The sequence below is a fragment of the Astatotilapia calliptera genome, chromosome 6 (assembly GCF_964374335.1).
Source record: "Astatotilapia calliptera chromosome 6, fAstCal68.1, whole genome shotgun sequence".
Classification (NCBI taxonomy): domain Eukaryota; kingdom Metazoa; phylum Chordata; class Actinopteri; order Cichliformes; family Cichlidae; genus Astatotilapia; species Astatotilapia calliptera.
This window is the reverse complement of record NC_137427.1, coordinates 5,064,998-5,086,927: the sequence shown is the minus strand read 5'-3', so window position 1 is coordinate 5,086,927 and position 21,930 is coordinate 5,064,998. Positions and strand designations below refer to the sequence as shown.

Genomic DNA, 21,930 nt, shown 5'->3' with positions numbered 1-21,930 from the left:
TTTCCAGTAGTTCCCTAAAGGTAGTTCAGTAGTTCATCTACATCAGATACGAAGGTGACTATGGCTAAAGATCATAGACCACACAATACTGCAGAATGGCCATGTACTAATACTGAACAAAGCATTAAGTCTATTTTGTGAGTCAGAATGGAGGGCTATACGCAGGCTCGTCACATTCGGTTACCAAACGCCAAAATGACGACAGCTCCTGGGTCAGTGTGTGACGTCACCGTGGCTGCGCCCTTCTTTACTACTGTCTGTGGTGTGGAGAGCTTAAGAAGGAACCAACATCAAGTCACAAAACTATCGGCTACTGTCAAGCAACCATTTATCTTTATTAGTTTTTAATTTATCTGCATTCATCAAAATTTCAAAAAATAAAAAAAAAGGTGCATGAACATAAGGTCTTGGCACAGATATGTGTTGTCGCCAGAAAAGAAGACAGCAGACGATGTCCGATGCATTTCCAGACTCTGTCGTGCCCTTTTTTATTTTTTAATACAAATAGAAAAATTCACTCATCATTTTAATCTCTTAACATCCATCAGGTCATTGGTGACAGATCCAGAGTGGGAAACACTCTACCCTGAGTGGCCTGCAGGATGCTAAGAGGTGAAAAACCTGATTCCACCTCATATGTGTGATACTCAGACCATGTCTGTCCTGTAGTGCATCAGCAGCATGAAGCACAGAGTTCTTAAAGTACGTATGTGCAGTCTGACGACAGGTAGAGCACACCTGCAGCTGGAATATCTCGTGCTGCAGAGGTACACTGTGTCCCATTAAAGTCTTGGCCATGTTTTGGCACACTGTCTTTATCACTCACATGTGACCTCCTGGTCACACAATAAAGCGAGAAGGAGGAAGCGCTAACCTCAACTCCACAGCGTCATCACTTCCGGTGTGCCGGTTTGTTGTTTCCTTCCCACTCCTCCTCCTTGAAGCTGAAGTCACAAACCAGAGAGAGGTGGTCGGACGGATAACTAAAGGACGGAAGTCTGTTTGGCCCGATCTCCTCCTCGGTGGGCATGTCCAAGACGGCATCCACTCTCAGCGTGTCCTTGGTGTACCAGATGTAGTCCAGAGTACTGCAGCACTCCCCCGTGGGCCGAATCTTCCATGTTGTGTACTCCGGCTCCGTCAAACCGTCCCGGCTGAGTTTCTTGTAAGCCGAGTCCAAGCCGAAAGGCGATGTGGCGAAGCGCCGATACACCTCCTCATTTGGGACTGCGTTGAAATCCCCGCATATGAGCAAAGGTATGTCGGCGGCGGGGTCGCCGGGCTGCTTCTGGACCACATTCTGGAGATGCCAAAGGAGGTCTGACCCCTGAGTGCTGCGGAGCCACTCCCAGCCAGAACGAGCCTTCAGATGGGTCACGGCCACGCACACGCATTTACCCGTGATCCGACAGCGCAGCGTGGTCACTATGGCAACCTGCGATCAGAGAGCAGCGAGTTAGAGTGTTGTAGTTTTATTTTTCCCAGAAAGGCTAAAGCTCCAGAAATACTACACCTGACAAAATTTATTTTTTTCCCCACCTGATTGGTTGGAATCCTCATGGCAGAGAGTCGTATGTTGACGCTGTCGAGGAGCTCGAAGCGCGACTCGTCGTAGAACAGCGCGCAGCCGTCAGGGCCGTTGTTGCCCTCAACGCCCAGGCACGGAGACCACGGCTTGGGGCAGAAGTGGCTGCTGTAACCCAAACCTGCCAGCACCGGCTGCAAGGTGTCGTAGTAGTGGTCGACTTCCTGCATGCACACGATGTGGGGGCGGTAGGTGAGGACTTCCTCCATGATGAGGTACTTCCTGCGGGACCAGCTGAGGGCCTCCAAAGGACACATGACAAAATTGTCGAGTCCTTCGCCCAGAGCTGCAGGACAGGAGGAAGTGGGAGACCAGACTTCAGTAACAACATTATCCACCATGTGTTTTGTGTTCCACCAAAACAGACTCAGAAAGTGTGAATATTAAATTTCCCTGAGTGCACTCTACCTTGAGCCAGGATGTTCCATTGCATCACCCTGATGACACTGCTGGGGGCGCCGTCTCCATCACCGATGTGAACAAATTTCCTGTCGAAGCGAGGTGGTCGGTCCGTGAGGGCCTCCTCGCACTGACGAAGCAGCTCCTCTGGATCAGGGGGACATGGAGAGGACCCCTCCTGCTCCATCGACAGAAGGAGAGACAACACTTAATATTTAGATGAAAATATTCAAAAGAAAAAGTCTGAAGACAAAAGAAAAAGAAGAAAACCTACCGGGCAGAAATCTGGATCCAGCTTTGTGAATGCAGGTAGCTGGGGGTTCAGGTGTGAAGAAGGGAAGGGGAGAAGAGAGCTGGTGCTGCTGAGGGGCTGAGTCAGAGCGTTGTACAGCTTCGTGGCCCCTCCACCCATCGGATACACTGGTGAGGAGGAAAATCAAAGCGACAGTGAAGCATGTGATAGGATGGAGACACATCCACCTTTCTAACATGACGTATAAACTGAAGGTAACACACACATCTGTACTTTTATGGAAAGAATAATCTGTTCTTTCCCAGCGTTTGTTGAGCTTCAGCTCAGGTTGTCGTGTAAGGACCAAGCCATCACAGCGTCAGCAGTCCAGATGAAACAAACCCCCAAAGTGACAGCTGCAACTCAGCCTTTTGTTCTGCTTCAGCAGCATCTGTCGGCTTACACGTGACCAAACTCATTAAACCTAAAAATAACACGTGCGCTTCCCAGTGTGTGCCAGAGACTGAGCTGGATTAAACAGTCAGCTAACAAACTCAGAGTAAAACACCCCTTCCAAAGAAGGCTTTGTACCTTGTTAGCACGTTTCTATGCTTGAGCAAAACAAGCAGTCAATGCAGTGACTCAGTGTTTCACACGCAGAAAACCTAAGAAAACAAACGTGGAGCTGGGGACAGATTCTCAGAGGAGCTGTTTGGGTTTCACCGGTGAAACAGAGAGCAGAGGAGAGAAGTTGAAGTGCAGATATCCAAGTTGACAAAAATTTGTATAAAAGTGACAAAAGCTTCCCCCCAAAAATGTTAAACACAGAAAACAACTTTTAGTTATGAATTACAGGTAGCAGAAGCCACACCCTGCTGATAAAAATCAGTGTGCCACACCGCCTGCTCCACGAGTGTGTAACAGCATCTATATGCAACAACTTCAGAAACCAAAGTGATTCAGATTGGGCAGATGTTGTACCGAGAGACACTGAAAGAGGTGCAAACTAAACACAAAAAGCAATAATCTTGCATCTCTAAATGTTTTGACTTTCAGCAAGACCAAAGCAAAAAAAGCTGTTATGCTTCAGCATTCCAAGGAGAATTAACAGGCGAAGTAATGCACTCCTCTCTGTAACGCGCACTCCAAGTTCCTTAAATCGGACAAAAAATGTGCTGCAGAGATCAGATTGACCTCTGCTCCGACATAAAAATTCTGACATCCAACTTTTCCTCTCAGCTCTCCGAGACCAGAACTACGTGACTATAAAAGGAGCTGGATGTTTAGGATCCGTGCAGTCTCGCGTGAAACAGACGGAGAACAGCAGCACGTTTAAACAAGCATCTTCATTCTGTTAAAATTTATATTAGTATATTATTTATTAATATGTAACAATAATGCTTTAATTCAGTCACACAGCAAGGCCAGGGTCCTTTTCTTGGAGTGGTGACCACGTAACTTTTCACATAGAAGCGTAAAGCAAAGACTCTGTGTTTACTTACTGAACAGAAATGTGCCAAATATGCTTAAACAAACAAATTTATTTCAAGGCTGACTAAATTAAACCCCACAGTTTTTTTTGTACGTAGCAAAAACCACATGTCCAAAAACTCCATCCTCTCTAATAAGACTTTGCGAGACTAAATTAAGAGCTACTGACGACCAAAACACCCAAAAGAAAAAGCTTCTTCTTACCCAGAGTCTCCATTATGCTCCTCTGCAATGTCCACGGTACTCCTTAGTTAAATGTCCTTAATGGCTCTTTTTAATGCTACCTAACAGATGTGCTGCCTGTCCGCTCGGGAGGCTAAACGTCTGCAGTGTGTCAGGAGACAGTGACAGATGTGCGGTCTGTGTGTGGAAATAACTATGACTTGTCACTGTTGCATATAAAGCCTCAGAGAGAGAGAGAGGAAGAGGAATTATGAAGCGCAGACGTCAGCGGACCATATGGAGCATTAGAGGTCATGTGCCAGACAGAGAGACAGAGACAGAGACAGAGAGAGGAGGGAGAGAGCGACAAAGTCAAAGAGAGAGAGAGAGAGCGCGGGGCAAACCTGTTGAGTGGCTGATATGACTGACAGATTTACTCTAGCGACTTGGCCCTCGACTAAATATAGAGGCGCACAAAAACACGATAACCCGCACTCATCCTCGCTGATACACCATAACACCTATCACCCGAGTACACTGTGTTAATAGTTTCTAATCACTCTGTGAGAGCACAGCGTGTGAACGTATGGTAACAACTTCCTCATTTTGGCTGTTGTAACAGCAGCGCGCACGCACACACGCACACACATGACTATAATTAACCATTCAGCAGTGCTATGACAGTTTTTTTCCACACATGCTGTAGTTTTCCAACCTGTCAATCAACTTTTTTGACACAAACAATAACAGGCTGCTGAAGCATTTACAGATCTTACACGAGATAACATTCACTGGTTTATCTGGTAAATAGACTGGTTCTTATAAATGGACTGCTTTACACAACTTGCTTCATTCACCCATTCACACAAGCTCCTTTTTTCTATGCTGTTTCTAGGGGCTTTCTGTCTGTGTGAGCAGTTATTGTACAAGCACTAAATGCTGCAATGTCCATTTCAATGTGCTTTGTGCAATTTGAGAGAATGGAGTAATCTGGAGTGACTGTTAAGTGATCTTTTCACTGTTGAGAGTTCACTTATTTGGATGTTACAGTAACAATAGAGACATTCTATTCGTTACGCAGACCTGATCACGATGGATCCTCTACAATTAATTCTCAGTTGTTGGGCTGTTTAAGTGCAGGGCGACACACCCGCCGTCACGGTGTTTCAGATATTTATCAGAGATTTCGACTGACTGGTTCACCGAGCGCCAGGTCGATTCTTTATATAATGTCTCTCGTAGCACTACAAATAAACAATTATATATATCAATGAACTCTGATTTGTAAATTATTAATTCATCCTACTACTTTTCGAGCATGTAAAGTGTGGGGTATCTCGAGATGTTAGTGGAAAAGCAGTTTATTTTTTTACTTTGCTTTTCTGTTTTCCATGTATTCTATTTTATTTATTTTTACATGTTCGAAATCAAAAACAGTCAAATGCTCAAATATTTTTTTGGACATGGAAAAATAAAACTCCCCTGGGACAGTATTCATTTCTCATATCTACGATCACTTCTGATCTTATACTTGGGTCACCTTAAAGGACGCGTGCAGCAAGAAGACCAATATCTGTTTAAAACTATTCTGTCGGGACGAATGGTGAGCATAGAAAATGAAGAAAGGACATCATTGGCAGACTTGCTCCAACGCTGCAGGCTTGGGACTGTTAATATGTTTATAAAAGAAAAGAGAGAAATACTCCACATATTTCTGACACTCCCTGCAAGGTACCAAGTGATCAGGGCTGGGGCAAAAGCGCAGCTCTGGGGTTGGCAATGGCACACCAAGGAAAAAGGGGGGAGGGGGATTAAGGAGTTCTGGCTCACCTTTTTGCATCACTGTAAGTATTTAATGATATAATATTAAATAACATTACCTACAGAGAAAGTTTTCAGCTAAAATAACAGATAGAAAGCAACTCATTCAATTTTGAGAGACAGACTCCCCCTCATCTACCTCACAGTGGTTTGGTCCACTTCTTACCTTTACCTAATGCCTTTACTTTGCAAATTGTAATTGTGCATTCATCTAGATATTCAATAGTAAAAGTAGATCTATTTTTGCTGCTGTTCACCTGCATCAGCTGAACTTTTATCGGTACATAAATCTGGTTTCAAATGTTTTCTCTTTATATAATGTCTCTAGATACTTTTTATGTGGCAGCCTGTATTTTTCCAACCTGCCAAATGCATAGAAAGAAAAGCTGCACCTATGGCAGTGCATCTGCACCGGACTGCATCAGGCAGCTGCAACTAATAAAACGACCAGTCTGCAGGCAGATGATGGTAATAACTATAATGCAGAACACCAGGTGTATATTTTATATTTCTGTGCAAAAGCATTAAGAACATATCAACATCTAAAGGCAATTAGGTGAAAAGTGGAAAAACAAATCCGACAGAATCATTAGAACGACGGCAATTTAGCTGGAAGAACCAGATCTAGTATTTTGAAACACCTCAAATTAAACGCAAACAGATAAACACCGGTGCTGGAAAATGACTGTGTAAACACATGGAACCAAATCATACTGAGCACACATGAACACATTTTTTTTTAATAATCAAAAAAATTTGGAAAAAAAAAAAAGTTTGAATCTTGTAGAAATCGGTCGGGCTACATTAAATCTGAGGATGGACAGTTTCAGAGTACTAGCTGAAGTTTCTATATCCACATGTGGTGTAAAATTGTGTGGAATTAACACATGTCCAAACATAACTCAGTTTAAAGTCAAATATAATATAAAGGACGGGGATTTGCAGGGATAGTAACCTATAGTTACCTAACGTCTGTACTTTGCAAATTGTAAACACCGGATGTACAGATCTTTTATTGATTTTTTTAATAGATTTATTGTTTGTTATTTTTCCAAACTACATTTTATTCACTCTGTTGCTTTTCTGTGGAATCTTTGCTACTGTGTGGCTGCTGCATTGTTACAGAGCAGCTGTTTATAGAAGCAGGAGCTCGGTGCACATTAAAATCATCACGCTTCTTTTCTAGTAGAAATTCTTCCGAGTTGGTAGCTGTCTACACCACATCAGATGTTCTGTGAGCCCACAAAACCACATTTGTCGTAGTTTATCAACAACAACAAAACATCTAATTTTAGAGGATGACTCACACCTGCACGCTGACCATGCACAACCCATACCTTAAGCTTATCACAGCTGATTTTAACAAAGAGGAAGTCATTTTTAACTGTAGCAGAATCACGAACATCAAGATCACTGAGCATTCACGTGCACGCCGCTGTGTGGTCAGGATGACTCACATCCTGTAGACGACCTGTAGTAAATCTATGTAACTGTGACTAAGTGCACGAGTGTTGGCAGGAGGGAGGGGCCAGAGAGTTGTCACTGGATCCTCTGGTGGTGTATTGACATTTCCATATTGAGGGCAGCTGCCTTGTCAGATTTCTGTGAGGGGGATTTTATGAGTTTGTGCCTTTTAGAGGAGCTGAAACAGCTTTAACTACGTGTGTGATCTTGTGATGTGAAAGGTTCAACATAACAGAGTCTGATGGTCCGGGGCCAATAAAAACTTGTTAGATCTGTCTGGGCCAGTGATGGGGATTCCACTGAAGGATGTGTCTGACAGGCCCTCACTAATAATAGTTTTTTCCCATTATTTTTACCTTAAAATAACAGAAAGGTGCTTCATCAAAACCACATGCACGGTCAGTTAAATATAACGAGAAGAATGTTTTTAGCTGCCTGCACCCACCAGCAGTTTGTCTTACACGGTAAGAGCGTCTTAAAAAGAAGCTAAAATGAAAGCAGTCTGTATGCAGATCAGCTGCTCGACGTTTCAGTTTGACAGTTTGTGTCGTAGACATAACTTTGCTGCAGGCTTTAACGTCTATCCAGCTGAGAAACATTTTTATCTCTTTTTAACTCTCTGTGTTACACTAAGCCACTCTGAACTACGCTTTAAGCTTTCTCTCATGGGTATTTTTATACATTTTTCTAGTATCATTTCATGAGGGGCCATTTTTAAATTGCATTATCTAGAAAACTATAGTTTTCTAGAAAAAAAAAAAATCAACACAAAGTCAGTTTAAATTTCATGGATATATCCAGAGGTTAGGGAACATGAGCCATTGTTTTGGATTCACAAAGTACAACAGGTGCTGGAGAGACACCGAGACAACCCCAATTACTGTAGGGAGTGGTTCAGCTGGTGACCACAGACCATCACTCTCTCCTCAGCCCTGTCCTCTTCACTTCCTGATAGCATGAAACGGTACCTCCGATCCATTCAGGTTACACAGGTAGTCTGAATGGATCGGAGGTCCCCTGGTATGGCACATCCACACATGCTATCACAACCAGGCTTGCAGAGTCTCTCAGCACAGGAGAGGCCAAGAGACGGGCAGTAACACAAGGAGAGTTGGACAATAGCTTAGCAGGGCTTCAGCCCAGCAGAGGGATGAGAAGACGGAGGAAGAGAATTCCCAGAGGCCTGCAAAACAACCTCCAGCTTGCTCATGTGCATGCTTATGGTCTAACTGTCACAAACAGATTGCATGGAGGTGGAATGAGGGCCTTTAGTGAGCCGTGTGGTCACAGCCCAGAAACATTTTTTGTTTACATTTGGGTCAATTGTGTCAACATTTAGATGTTCAGGCAGGAAATTGAGACTTTGGCCATTTGTTGAATTGAGGTGAGACGTTTAGCTGCAGCACAGCATTTCCTAGACTCCATTCTCAGAGTTGCAGCGGTTTTTTTGGCAGAAGGCTCGGCTGTGAGTTACGGGGAAACTACGTGACCAGAGATCTCTTATTAGCTTGCTCTGTTTTCCAACTACTGAGCTGGCATGTTCTGGGCTATGAAAGAGGCTGGGTAAGAGCAAAGTCAGAAATCTCTGGTTTTGCTCTTACATCAGGATACAAAACTATGAGTGTCTGTCAAATTCAGGATCATCCTTTGAGCTGTTGGAAGCTCCCTGTCAGTTACCCTGGTTTTCTTTTCTTAATCCTTTTGGTTAAACGAAGTTTAATGTGGACCAAATTACATTGAGAAAGGTACGACATGTATTTAAACATGTTAACAAACACGGCCTTTAGTGAAACTGAATTCAGCACTCCTGCCTTAGTAACGATAAAATATCTTAAATGTAAGATGAGAACATCAGCATTTGTGTCTTTGTACATCTTGTTATGACTGATAACATTACATTTGAGCCGTGTGTGTCCTTCAGCTGAAGCCAATCGTTAAAAAAAGGATTAACTTTCGACAACAACAGTTTGAGGTAGTGATGAAATCTACCGTTTGTGAAGCAATATCTCAGAAAAGAACAGCTTGTATTGTGGCATCAGATACACCACACACAGAATCCTGAACACGAGATAAGCAGATTCATTTAGAGACAAAGATATTAAAAACATGAACAAAACTGTCTAAATATAAACAAAGGTCCAGCCAAAGCACAAAGCTACAGATACCTTAGGTCAAAGTAAAGTTTACTTCTGGGCTTTTTGGAGACTTACCTTCTTCACTGGAATAAAATGACGACTTCCTCTTAAAACTGACTTTTTGGCAGCTGCAGCCTTGTTTTTCGTTCCGTCTTAGTAAACCAGTATTTAGCCCTCTGAGTACGTGCCTCTGGATACATGTGTGTGCATGTTTTTGTTGAGAGGAAGTACAAGTGGGTGTGTGTTTGACCCTGTAACTGCGGGGAAAGGTCACGCTGAGGAAAAGCCAGATCTATTCTGCCATCTGCTGGTAGGAGTCACACAGGAAATGATTTGTATTTGTGAAAGTGCATGAGAAGTGCAATTATGCCCATCTCGCAAACAAAAACTACTTTCAAAAATTCATCAGCTCCATAAGTTCAGTTTTAAATTGGACCGAGCACCACCTCTGGTAACATTTTTCAGATAATTGTGTCAAGAAACAAAGTGAACCAACCACAACAAAAAAGTATTTCAAATTATCTTCATCTTATACCAAACTTTTTTTTTGTCCACATTACAGGTTAATATCAGGCTCAAACGTTGCCTGTGCACAGACAGCAGGCTGACATCCTGAAGTCAGTCCACTTGTCATCCTGGATAAAGTCAGCTGCATAGTTTCGCTGTGGTCTTGTCTCCCAGTCGTTTGCTGAAGTCGAGCATTTGTTGGTGAAGGAGCGTGCTAATGTTTCCTAACTGCTGTTTCCGATTCTTCAGATGGTCAAGCAGAGAACTAATCGACATGAACAGGACGCCTTCACTGCTCTCGTGGTCCTGGGTTAACATTAAATCCTCCGCCCAGGCTTGCTGTAAGCTTTCCCATAATGCCTCTGTGTCTTGCCTGAACTTCTGAGCCTCCTGCCAGTATTTGTGCGTCTCCAGTTTGGCTGTTTCGATGTCCTCCGTCATCTGACTGATATGGAACTGCAGCCTGCTGTTCTCCATGGTGACTTGCTCCAGTTTCACACCACAGTCGTAGATGCCCACCTCCACGGCTCTCAGCTCAGATGCCTGTCTGTGGAGCGTGTTGATGTGGCACGTTTGCAGCCCCTCCAGCTCAGCCTTCATTTCCTCTTTGGGCTGAAGGAGTTCACTGGTTTTCTCCTTCAGTGCCTGAATTGAAAGCTCCATCTCACTCCTCCTCTTCCTCAGCTCATTGAGAAGCTCTTCCAGCCTGTGGTGCCTGTTCTGCTCATCGCTCCACTCGGCCTCCACCTTCTTCAGAATCTTTTCCTTCTCCTCCACCTCCCTCTGCTTCTCCTTAACACTGTGAGCAACCTTGTCGACGTCAGTGGTGAGCTGCTGTAACTCCTGGCGCTGCCGGCTCTCGATTCTTTCGTACTCCTCCTTGGACCGGGTCACATGCCTCATCAGGAGGCTGGCATCAGTGGTCTTGGGCTCCTGCCTCAGGAGCGCTTCTTTTTTTTGAAGCAGCTCCTCATATCTTCTCTGGGTACTACTAATGTCAGATGTCATTTTCTCAATATGCTCCTCCTGTTTCCTCTTTGCCTCCTTCAGGAGCTGCAGGAGTTGCTCTTTCTCCTCCTGAAGCCAGCCCACATTCTTTTCTCCTGCATCCATATTGCTGCGTAGCTCTTCCTGATTCCTCTCAACGAGACGCTTGTTAATTACATCAGTTTCCTTGAGCTCTTTGACCTGCTTCTCCATCTCTTTGATCTCCCTGCCATGCTTTATGATGGAGGCAATACGCTCCTCCAGTTGCAGCCTGGACCACTCCAGCTGCTTGGAGATCTGCTGATGCTCAGCCCTGACCAAGTTCTCTTTAGTGTGCCGATGCTTGAACACCTCACAGACCTGAGTCAGGGCTGCCTCTAAATGCTGTTTTGATGCTCTGCCCTCCTTTATTTTACTGTCCATTGTGACAATTTCCTCTTGCAAGTTCTGCACAGTGAGGCTGAAGGCTTCCTCCAACTCATGCAGTTCCTCCTTCAGCAGATCCCTCTGTTGCCTCAGCTCCCGTTGCTTTTGGACTTCCCCTTCCAGCTGCTCCTCATGATGGTGCCGTGACACATTCAGTCTGTGTATGTTGTTCTCGACCTTACCCAACTCATCCATCAGCTCATCCAGCCGTCCCTGGGCTTTGTCTTTCTTGTTGGTAATGCTATCCAGCTCTCTTCTGCTACTCCTGTTCAGGTGGTTTTGCTGCTCTGTCTGCTCCTCAACATTGCTCACCTCTTCCAAGAGGTCATTTCTTTTCACGGAGGAGGCTTGTCTCTCCAGCTTCATGTTCTGCTCCAGGGTTAATCTGTCCTGCTCGACGCCGGCAATGCAGGACTTCAGCTCCTCTATATTCTCCCACGTCATGTTCAGCTGCATCTGTGAGCTGTACTTTAGGGAAAGTAGATCATTCAGAGTAGCCATGATGGTATCATGGTTAGCCTTCGCCTGATCCCGCTCCAGGTACAGGGACTTGTTTTGGCTGAGAAGGGATTCCTGCATTTTCGTAGCTTCTTCTTGGAGCTGAGAGACTGCACTGAGATCTTTGCACAGTTGCTGGATCTCCTCGGCATTTGATGCTCGCGCCGCTGCTACATCAGCCATGATCTCCTTGCTCATTCGTTCACGCATGTTGCTGATCTGGTGTCTCAGTTTGCTGTTTTCTATGCTTTCCACTTCCAAGTGTTCACGAGCAGCACGCCTGTCTGCCTCCAGCTCGCTGACAGCAGTCGTTATCTCCATCAGGTGGAGGCTGGCCTCAGGTGCGAACGGTACCTCCTCCTCTTTCAGGTATTCGTCCAGCTCCTTTAAACGCTCCAGAACCACCATAACCGATGAAAAGTCGGGCACCAGTGAAGAAGCCATATGTGACTACGTTTTGGAGCGTGTTAGCGGCACTCCGAGCCGTATACGGAGCGTTTCAAACAGATGCTCGCTGGCACGGATGACTTGTGTGTGCTGTCGTCGGGGTAACAGCTACCCCCCCTGTCTGCTACTTGTTTAAAAAAAAAAAAAAAAAAAAAAGGCTGGTGGAGTCAGTCCAAAATCCTAAGCTATTTAACCCACGATATTTGTTTGATTCACTTTATTAAGTAAAGCCTTCACCTGAAGCCTTTTCTGCAGCGTTAAAGTTCATACAGCAGCTAGCAATCGCCGATAACTTATGAGCGCTGTCGCCAGGGCAACGGTGTCCCCATCGCTACTAGCTCTACGGCAACCCGGTGACGTCAGCACGCTCGAAGCTACCTATCAGCCAAGTGCTAACCGCCAGAAAATAGCCCCAGGAAAACAAAGCAAGTTTGGCAAAGTCAGTGTTTGAAACGTGAATAGAAAAAATACTGTGTGCCCCCTGAAGGAAATTGCCTTCCCGGGTTTCCTCCGTGGCGTGAGCGATAAGCAGAGTTTGTCCTTTCCTTATAAGACTCCTAATTATTCAAAGTAACACTCAGGTATGCCATTCAGCGTGTTAGTACGAGCTCGGGAGCAGCTTGGGAGAACAAGAAAACAGAGACTGCTTTAGGTTGCCTTCCCAATCGACTCAAAGGTTTATTTGATACACAGCAGTTTATATAGATGAAAAAAGGTTCGTGTGTCAGCTTTCCCAGTTCAAACCGGTACAGACCAAATAAGGAAACGTCTTCCTGCCTTCTGAGCAAAGAAGTATCCTGTGTGTAGTTTATCAGTTCAGCTATAATTTATGATCATCCCAGCAAAATACACTCCTAGACATAAAATACAGAGTTCTTTCATCAGTGAATTCTGAAACAAACCACCTAGCCTTTAACGAGCCTTTTCCAGGAGATAAAGAAAAGGGAGGATGGGAGTAAAGAAGTGATCTCATCTCTGTGGTGTTTTCGACCTTGAGGTACCAGCCTGTAAGTCTCACATTAATTCTTGGGTCACAGAGAAAGAGAAAAACAACTAGTATATGGGCCTTATTGAGTAACAGTTTTCCTGTATAAAACAATATCCTGTAAATGCTTACCGTGGTATCAAAATATCATAACAGTTCCCCTCTTTTATTATTTTTTAAAAATAATAACTCAAATAGAAAGGAAAAATCACAAATGTAATAACATAATATAAAAAGCAAATCATAAAATGTAATAGTTCACAACCTAATGTTCAATATACACATCAGGAACATCATTGATGACATCTGACACATAATCTGGGTCAATTTGTGCCAATTGCAAATACATTGAAGTGGCTGTACTAGTAGCTATACGGGTTATCATTGAACGTACACAGGGTACCACACAACAGACAATAATCATCAAAAACATGCTGCAACGGTTACAAAGGCTACAATTAGTTCCTTCCATCTTCCAAACGTGTCCTGTAGCCACTTATGTAGCCACTGACCGTGGCCTGTATTGGCAATTAGTTCTATCTGCAATGCTTCAAGTTTATTCATAGCTCGTGTGAATGAACCGTTAGGAGCGGTAGTATTGGGAATGAAAGTACAGCATACATCAACGGTTACTAGACCACAGGTACCGGTCCAATTAACAGGTAAAGCTAATCTAAGAGTATTATTGCACATCCAATAAGCATGTGGGATTGGTCTGGTCAGGCGCGTGACCATGTGTGATTTAACTAACTCCCCCCAGTCAGTGTCATTTAATACACCGTCTGGGGGAACAATGATCGGGTCTCTGCTCGAACTTGAACTGTGTGTGTGTTCCTCCAGATATGATACAACTTCAGCCACAGAGACAGCTAGCCATGTCTCATTACAGCGTGCACCTGGGGAGTCAGAGAAAAATGTATAGTTATCCTTTGTATAATCTATGTGTGTGTCTGGGCCAGTTAACTTCAATCTGCGCAGACATATCATACTAGTATTAAAATGGAGAGGGATCTGTCCTAGGGGCAGTGAGGGCTTTAACCTATTCTTAGGGCGTTTCATTGGGGCGCAGGTCCCTGCGGTGTCATTAGATAACTTCAATAATTCGCCTAATGGAGTCTCAGGGTTAGTTGGTGTGTGTGTGTGTCTAAGTAGGCAGTCGAGAGGGCTCAGAGTCAACTGTAAAGCGTCTTTAAGGAGAGCATTATCTCCACCGATTTTCTCTAGTCCCTCAGTGAGGGGGAAACCGGATATGGGGTATCCTACTATTACCTGTTCTGGATTAGCCTTTGAACAGACATAACAGTTACTGTTTCCTAAATCACGAGCGGCTGTTCTGGCATTTTCATACCAGGCGTTAGCTCCTGTTCTAGAGGGCGCATAAGATGGTTTATTAGTGGCGTCTATGTTGCTATTTACTGATTTTAGGGAACGTGAGGAGTGCATTAAGTAGGTGTCTTGCAAAATGGAGCATGAGGTATAGTCAGCAAAATACGACCTGCAGAAATGTGAACATGGTTGCAGTTTACAATACAAAATAGCAAAGAGAAATCCTAAGGTTAATGCGATAGATGTGATAAATAACCTAAATATATAAGAAAGTATATAAGAAAAACAGTTCTTCAGTTGTCTCCTGGCCTGGTCCCAGGTTCGAGAGACATTGAATAAGCGTCGTATGATGACAATGGGCATTTCATTTTCTCCATTATCAGGATGAAATGAGTCTGGCTTTATCAGGTTAGACATCATGTGGTACTTTTGGCTTTCTGTTCCTGCTGGATGTTTGAGTACCTTGTTGTTGTTCTTTCAGACGTTGTGTCTTAATCAGTGATTGTGTGTGTGTGTAAATTGGATCCTGGCGCTGGCTCGCCGGAGATGTCATCTACCCGTGTGTTTATTTGCTCTAGTTCCGGGCGCTGGCTCGCCTGAGATGTCGTCTGCTTGATCCGACGCCTGAGATGGTCCGATTGGGCTGGTCTTAACCCTGCTGGCATGAATCCACTGAGGTTGTCCGTCTGTGAGGATGCTGGTTCTTCGTCACTGCCAGTAAAGCCTGGGGGCTGGAAAACGCGGCCTCCCAGAGTGTCCTTGGTTTTAGTGGCTTCTCCAACATGCGTCTCCTTGTCTCCACTGGTGGAACTGTGGAGGGGAAAAGCTGAGAGAGACAAACTTTCTGATAGTTATTATTCAGTTTTTCTACCAGGTTGTGAACATCAGTGGACAATGCAATATACATCACCTTCTACTAGCGGTGCCCCTCTGGAAGCTGACCATGGTCTTGGAAATAGTCTTATTTCAAATGGAAATAATTTGGTTACTTCAGATTGAGTCATTCTAATCTCACACAGGACTTGAGTAAGTAATTTGACCCAGGTCATTAAAGTTTTAGCACATTTTTTAATTACTTCTCATGTGAATGAAGATCCTCTATCACTGTTAATTTGGTGAGGTATTCCGAATCTGGGTATTATTTCATTGCTCAACTTTTTGACAGACTACTTCTGCAGTTTCTTTTGAGGTTGGATAAGCTTCTACTCATTTACTAAATTGATCCACTATTACCAGTAAGTACTTGATGCTTCCTTGTGCTGGCATATGTGTAAAATCAATTTGTAATGTATGAAATGGAAAATCTGGTTGTGGTAAATGCTGATGTTTCGCTTTTGATTTTCCTACATTAGTTCGCGCACATGTTAGACAGGTTGCTAATATGCTTTTTACTGCATGCAATGTTTTCTCAATTACAAATCTTGATTTTATTGCCCCTATTACCCCTCTTTGTCCGACATGACTCACACAGTGAAAATGTCGGGCAAGGACTGGCAGCAGGGAATATGGGAGGGCAATCAAACCCTTAAGATTTAGTATAGGCCATCTCTGTCATCTAAGGTACAGTCATTATTCTATGCAGAGGCTTGCTCTTGTATAAATTTTAAATCAACATTTGTTTCTAAATAGTCTGGGAGTGTAACAAGTGGCAGCTGTAGGGGCACAGATAATACTTCCTGCGGAGGTGGGAGCTGTGATGCAGCTGCAGCCTTGGCTGTCACGTCTGCTAAGGCATTACCTGTTGCTTCGTCTGTGTCAGCTGTACTGTGTCCTTTCGTTTTTACAACTGCAACGGCCGATGGCAGCTGTATAGCCTGAAAAAGTCTTTGAACAAAATCAGAATTTAGCAATTTATTTTCCATCAGCAGATCTAAATCCTCTCTGTCTCCACAATGTGCCAAAGTCATGTACGACACCAAATGCATAGCGGCTGTGTGCGTAAATTGTCACATGCTTATCCAAATGTAGCTCACAGGCGCGTAATAAAGCCATGAGCTCTGCTTTTTGTGCTGAGTGAAATGGTAATGAGTGAGCCTCTAGTATGATGTCAGGCACTGTTACCACTGAATAGCCACAAAGAAATGAGTTGTCACTCGGCCTTGAACAGGACCCGTCCACATAAACCGTGGCTGAGTCTGAGATAGGTGTTTGCTCTAAATCTGGACATGGTGCTGTGGATTCCTGTATATGTGTCATGCAGTCATGAACGTCAAGCCTGTCTGAGCCATCCTGTCGGTCAGAAGAACACAGCATAGGATCAATAAATGTGCTGGCGAATCAGGTGTGCTGCTCGCTTTTATAGTGAGATTTGCATATGTTGTGTAGTTATGTTTGCTACAATGGTCGTGACCTGGTGATTGGTGTGTAGAACAGTGTCATGTGAGAGTGTGAGCTTCTCGCAGTCCCTTATCATGATAGAGCAAGCTGCTACTGCCCTCAGGCAGGCCGGCATTCCTGAACAACCACGGACAGCACCTTTGAGTGGCGGAGGTCAGCACTCCCTTTAATGCATTGAAAGAGGCAGTCATTTCTGTGGACCACAGTATTCGAGGAGGCTTGTCTTTTTTACAACAGTCACGCAGAATGTGGTCATGAAAAGAACAGTCTGGTATCCACTGTCTGCAATAGTTCACCATGCCTAAGAAGGACGACATTTCCTCCTGTGTAGTGGGACGAGGGACAGAGGTCACAGCTTTGACCCTGTCTGCAGTCATGGAACGTTTTCCGTGAGACAGTGTGAATCCCAAATATTGAACACAAGTCTGACAATACTGCATTTTCTTTGCTGATGCTTTGTGGCCAGTCTTTTGGAGGTGCTGGAGAAGCATGTGTGTAGCAGTTTGACATAGTTTTTCACTTTCAGCACAGAGGAGGAGGTCATCCACATGTGGATCAGAGTACAGCCCTCAGGAGGAGTGGAGCACCATTGAGAAAGCAGCAGAGCTGTCTATCATGCCTTGGGGCAAACGAGTCCAAGTGTACTGCTTATTTCTATGTGTGAATGCAAATAACGGCTGTGTGTCACAGGTACTGAGAAAAAGGAGCGGAGCATAAATCCACCACGGTAAAATGTGTATGCAATGCATGTCAATATGCTGTGAACATCTGAAACGAGAGGTGGCAGAGGAATGTTGACTGCATTAATTTGCCTCAAGTCTTGTATGAAACGCCATACGCCAGGTTTGTTAGGCTTTGGCACAGGATTGACAGGAGTGTGGGCTTTATTACTCCTGTAGTCAATAAATCTCCTATGATGACATCTAGAGCTGCGGCTTTTTCCGTGGAAAGGGGATGTTGCTTGACATATACACATATTAAAACACAGGGATCTTGTGTTTTAATATGTGTACGTGATAAAGTGTACAGTCAATAAATCCTATATCATTCTCACTTTTAGACCACAATGTCATATTCTGGTATTCAGCTGGCAACGTAAGTGCAGAAATAGTACAGTGGATAGGGTAGGTTAGATCTATGTGACGACATGGTGTAGTTATATCATAACCTATGTCTGAGTTATGTGACAAAATCACTGTTTGACCTTCACTTGTGTGAGCAGTTATCATGTTGTTGAACAGTGTGAGAGAAACAAAAGTGTGGCTCCCAGTCATGGGATTACCTGTTAGTGGCGTCTGTACACGTTTTTTTTTTTTGGCACAGTGTGTGACATAGAGTACCGGACAAAAAGGATGTTGAGTTCATTCTCTGCTGAGGGTCCAGCTGACACAGAGGATGTTCCTTCTCCATCATGTCGGTACATAGGGCAGAGAAAACATAAGCTGTTATCAGTGTCAGCAAACATTTCACCCTTTATGTTAAATGAAATACACAAATTCATTTTTGCTTTGGGTGTCTGCGGCTGCTGGAAAACTGAGCTAAATTTGCACCTCTAGCTTGTCCAACAGTGCATAAAGCGTTTTATGAATACTAGGATAGATTCATCAGGCTTCTGTTTACACATAGTTACTGCATTTAAGTCACTTTTGTCTCTGGACATTGTTAGCAGGAATTTCTTTAGATTCTTAAAGAAATCGGCGACTTTGTCATTATTTACCCTCCTTTTGTCCATAGCGGTAACATTTGATGCATCACGTCGCGGCATTCTATCATATATTTTCTACAGGACTTTTTAAGCAGACTACTTTTCTTATCACAAATGATATTCAACATTTCTACTGACCTGTTTTCTGGCGATAATCGTTCGGGATAAGGCTCCGAAAAGAAATTAGAATGCATTGAACTTCTTAAGTTGTAAACAAAGTCAGTCACATAAGCACTCCCGCATGTTCTGGATACGTGATCATGGACGTCTTCACCGATTCGCGGACGTAGGTTACACGTAACCGGAAATGGGAGTTATACTGAGCCGTTATTTGAGACTTTATTTTGTATTTTATTAATTTTTGGTTTTACAGGTACTTTAGATTTTTTATCGGACCTGTCTGTGGTCTTTGAATAATTCTGACTCATGTTCAGTGATTTCCAGAGGGGTTTACACGCTAGGAGGATTTAGGTTAGTATTTTCGCTGCGGCACAGCTGAGGTCACTTTAAATTTATTGCTAGCAATTTTTTGTTTGTGTGAGCAACTCTCACTTAGCGAGCAACTTCTCGCTTAACGAGCAACTTCTCGTAAAACAACAGGCAACTTCCTGTGTCTTTCTGCTTTTAATTTACTGCTTTTAACCCTTGTATGGTAATCGGGTCTGTGAGACCCGTTTTCAGTTTTCTTTCGTTTTTTTTTTTTTAACAAAATTAAATTTAATTATTTACTAGCTTTTTCTGAGCGAGCAACTTCTCACTTTTTAACGTACGTTTCAAGATAACAGGCAACTCCCTGTGTCACTCTTTGATGAGCAACTTCTCACTTAACGAGAAGTATTTAAGACAACAGGCAACTTTCTGTGTCACTTTTTCTGAGTGAGCAACTTCTCACTTTTTAACGTACGTTTAATTAAACAATTAATTATTATTATTATTATTATTTTTTAAACAAAATTAAAATATTCAAGACAACAGGCAACTTCCTGTGTCCACCAACACCACACAAGGGTTAATTTACTTTATTCGGGGACTGAGGAAGTCAGTCAGTGTATCTCTCTGGATCACTAAGTGAAACTTCGTCAGCATATCCCGTTTTTTTATGGATTCGGGGACTGAGGAAGTCAGTCAGTGTATCTCTCTGGATCACTAAGTGAAACTTCGTCAGCATATCCCGTTTTTTTATGGATCGATCACTGAGAGAGGTATAATATGGTCTCTATATAAATATGAAAGACACATATTTACCTTCTGTCAGGATCCCACTTCTGACACCAAAATTGAAGGAAATTGCCTTCCCGGGTTTCCTCCGTGGCGTGAGCGATAAGCAGAGTTTGTCCTTTCCTTATAAGACTCCTAATTATTCAAAGTAACACTCAGGTATGCCATTCAGCGTGTTAGTACGAGCTCGGGAGCAGCTTGGGAGAACAAGAAAACAGAGACTGCTTTAGGTTGCCTTCCCAATCGACTCAAAGGTTTATTTGATACACAGCAGTTTATATAGATGAAAAAAGGTTCGTGTGTCAGCTTTCCCAGTTCAAACCGGTACAGACCAAATAAGGAAACGTCTTCCTGCCTTCTGAGCAAAGAAGTATCCTGTGTGTAGTTTATCAGTTCAGCTATAATTTATGATCATCCCAGCAAAATACACTCCTAGACATAAAATACAGAGTTCTTTCATCAGTGAATTCTGAAACAAACCACCTAGCCTTTAACGAGCCTTTTCCAGGAGATAAAGAAAAGGGAGGATGGGAGTAAAGAAGTGATCTCATCTCTGTGGTGTTTTCGACCTTGAGGTACCAGCCTGTAAGTCTCACATTAATTCTTGGGTCACAGAGAAAGAGAAAAACAACTAGTATATGGGCCTTATTGAGTAACAGTTTTCCTGTATAAAACAATATCCTGTAAATGCTTACCGTGGTATCAAAATATCATAACACCCCCGGTCCCAAAATTTAAATGCTACAACTGTCAGCAGTGGGGTATGGTGCTTACCTACCTGGCGTACCCGATTTGGGGGTGATGTTTGGGTTCAGTCAGAAGGACCACAGCTAACATCCAACGCAGGCAGGGAGGCCGGCCACAGCTGCCTGGGTTGCCAGATTTTACGGTTTCACGTAGGGTTTCTGCTGCCTCTCATTTAGCCCGAGTAATATTAAATGCCTAATGGGGCCTAACACACACACACAGAGCGAGAGAGAGGAAGAAAATAGATGGATGGATGATAAATAGATCTGTTGTCATGATGGGTATTCATATTAAAAAAAGTGTAGCTGACCCTTGTAATCCACAAGGCTTCAAACCTGTCAAAGTGCTTGGTTTCTGTGGGTTTTTCTATTCCCAGCTCTGTGTGATTACAAGGACAGTCAATATTCCTAATACGGTCATGTCAGGAAACCCCACCCACCCGCTTTCAAATAAGCCAATCAAGAGAAAGCTGGTTTCAATAAAGGCATTGGTGAGCTACAACAGTTTTTATTTCAACCCGTCAATAATATGCTGCAGCTTTCGCCAGATCTCACCCTAGCTGAGCACTTTATAGCCGATTTTGAACCAAGGTGATGGTGCTTCCTACCATCATCATCATCATCATAATATAGCGTGAGAGGAAATAATCCTGCGAAAAACTTTTTTTTCCTATGTAAACTTTGTGCATATTTCGGCTTTTTTCTCGTCTGCACAAACCATTAAAAAAAATCTTTTACTCTCACCGTGTGTTTATACACCACTCTGCACATAATTATGAGTTATTATTGATCTCTGACTCTCTTCCAAAGCATGTTTTTTTTGTCCTGTCTCCCTCCCCTCAGCCCCAACCAGATGACTGGCCCTCCCTGAGCCTGGTTCTGCTGGACGTTTCTTCCTGTTGAAAGGGAGTTTTTCCTACTTACTGTCGCCAAAGTGCTTGCTCATAGGTGGTCATCTTATTGTTGGGGTTTCTCTGTATTATTATAGGGTCTTAACCATACGAGGCAACTGTTGTTGTTGTGGCACTATATAAATAAAACGTCTACCTTTTATCAGAAGCTCCAGAATCTAACAAGTACTAACATAATACATGAAATAAAATTACATGGATAGTTCTTTTTTTTAAATGTGTGACAATCATTTGATAATTTGTAGCATGCAATGGCAATATCAGGGAAAAAAAATCCTGTAGTAGGACAGCATCAGGTCAAGCACAGCCCATGTCTGCAGCACTGGTCCTCAGGACTCCTGGGTTTTTGGTACCCTTTTGCAGCTGCCCGCTTTACACACACACACAATTTTACCTTTACGCTGGCTTTGATAGCTGTTTTCCTCCTTAACCTTTTCCGAGGTTTGTGGAGACTGTGTTTATCTTTATAGGCAGTCGGTGTTTTTTGCCGGCGTATTGAGAACAAGATGTGGCAACACTCGGCCGTCGCAGTGTGCTGTCGTCAGTCT

General features: G+C 43.5%; 2 protein-coding genes across 6 annotated transcripts; both read right to left on the bottom strand.

Moving 5' to 3' along the window:
- Window positions 1-311: 311 nt before the first annotated feature.
- Window positions 312-21,917, bottom strand: noctb (nocturnin b). 5 transcript variants are annotated; one of them, XM_026169828.2, is made up of 6 exons: window positions 21,777-21,917; window positions 20,504-20,677; window positions 2,259-2,404; window positions 1,994-2,162; window positions 1,540-1,871; window positions 312-1,435 (listed from the first exon to the last, which is right to left on the bottom strand). In XM_026169828.2, exons 3-6 carry the CDS (start codon window positions 2,394-2,396, stop codon window positions 893-895), a joined length of 1,182 nt encoding a protein of 393 aa, XP_026025613.1. In that variant the 5' UTR covers window positions 2,397-2,404; window positions 20,504-20,677; window positions 21,777-21,917; the 3' UTR covers window positions 312-892. The 5 variants fall into 5 exon arrangements, with proteins under 5 accessions (XP_026025613.1, XP_026025616.1, XP_026025617.1 ...); XM_026169831.2 differs by lacking the exon at window positions 21,777-21,917 and having other exon boundaries at window positions 20,500-20,640; XM_026169832.2 differs by lacking the exon at window positions 21,777-21,917 and having other exon boundaries at window positions 20,513-20,631.
- On the bottom strand, window positions 9,798-12,306 carry ccdc175 (coiled-coil domain containing 175). The gene has a single exon (XM_026169826.2). The coding sequence runs from the start codon at window positions 12,149-12,151 to the stop codon at window positions 9,935-9,937; it is 2,217 nt and encodes a 738-aa protein (XP_026025611.2). The 5' UTR covers window positions 12,152-12,306; the 3' UTR covers window positions 9,798-9,934.
- Window positions 21,918-21,930: the final 13 nt, after the last annotated feature.

Coding starts and splice junctions, on each gene's coding strand:
- noctb (XM_026169827.2), bottom strand. Junction 2,163..2,258: donor TGGATCCAGATTTCTGCCCG/GTAGGTTTTCTT, acceptor TCGATGGAGCAG/GAGGGGTCCTCTCCATGTCC. Junction 1,436..1,539: donor TGAGGATTCCAACCAATCAG/GTGGGGAAAAAA, acceptor CTCTGATCGCAG/GTTGCCATAGTGACCACGCT.
- ccdc175 (XM_026169826.2), bottom strand. CDS start 12,151: ATGGCTTCTTCACTGGTGCCCGACTTTTCATCGGTTATGGTGGTTCTG.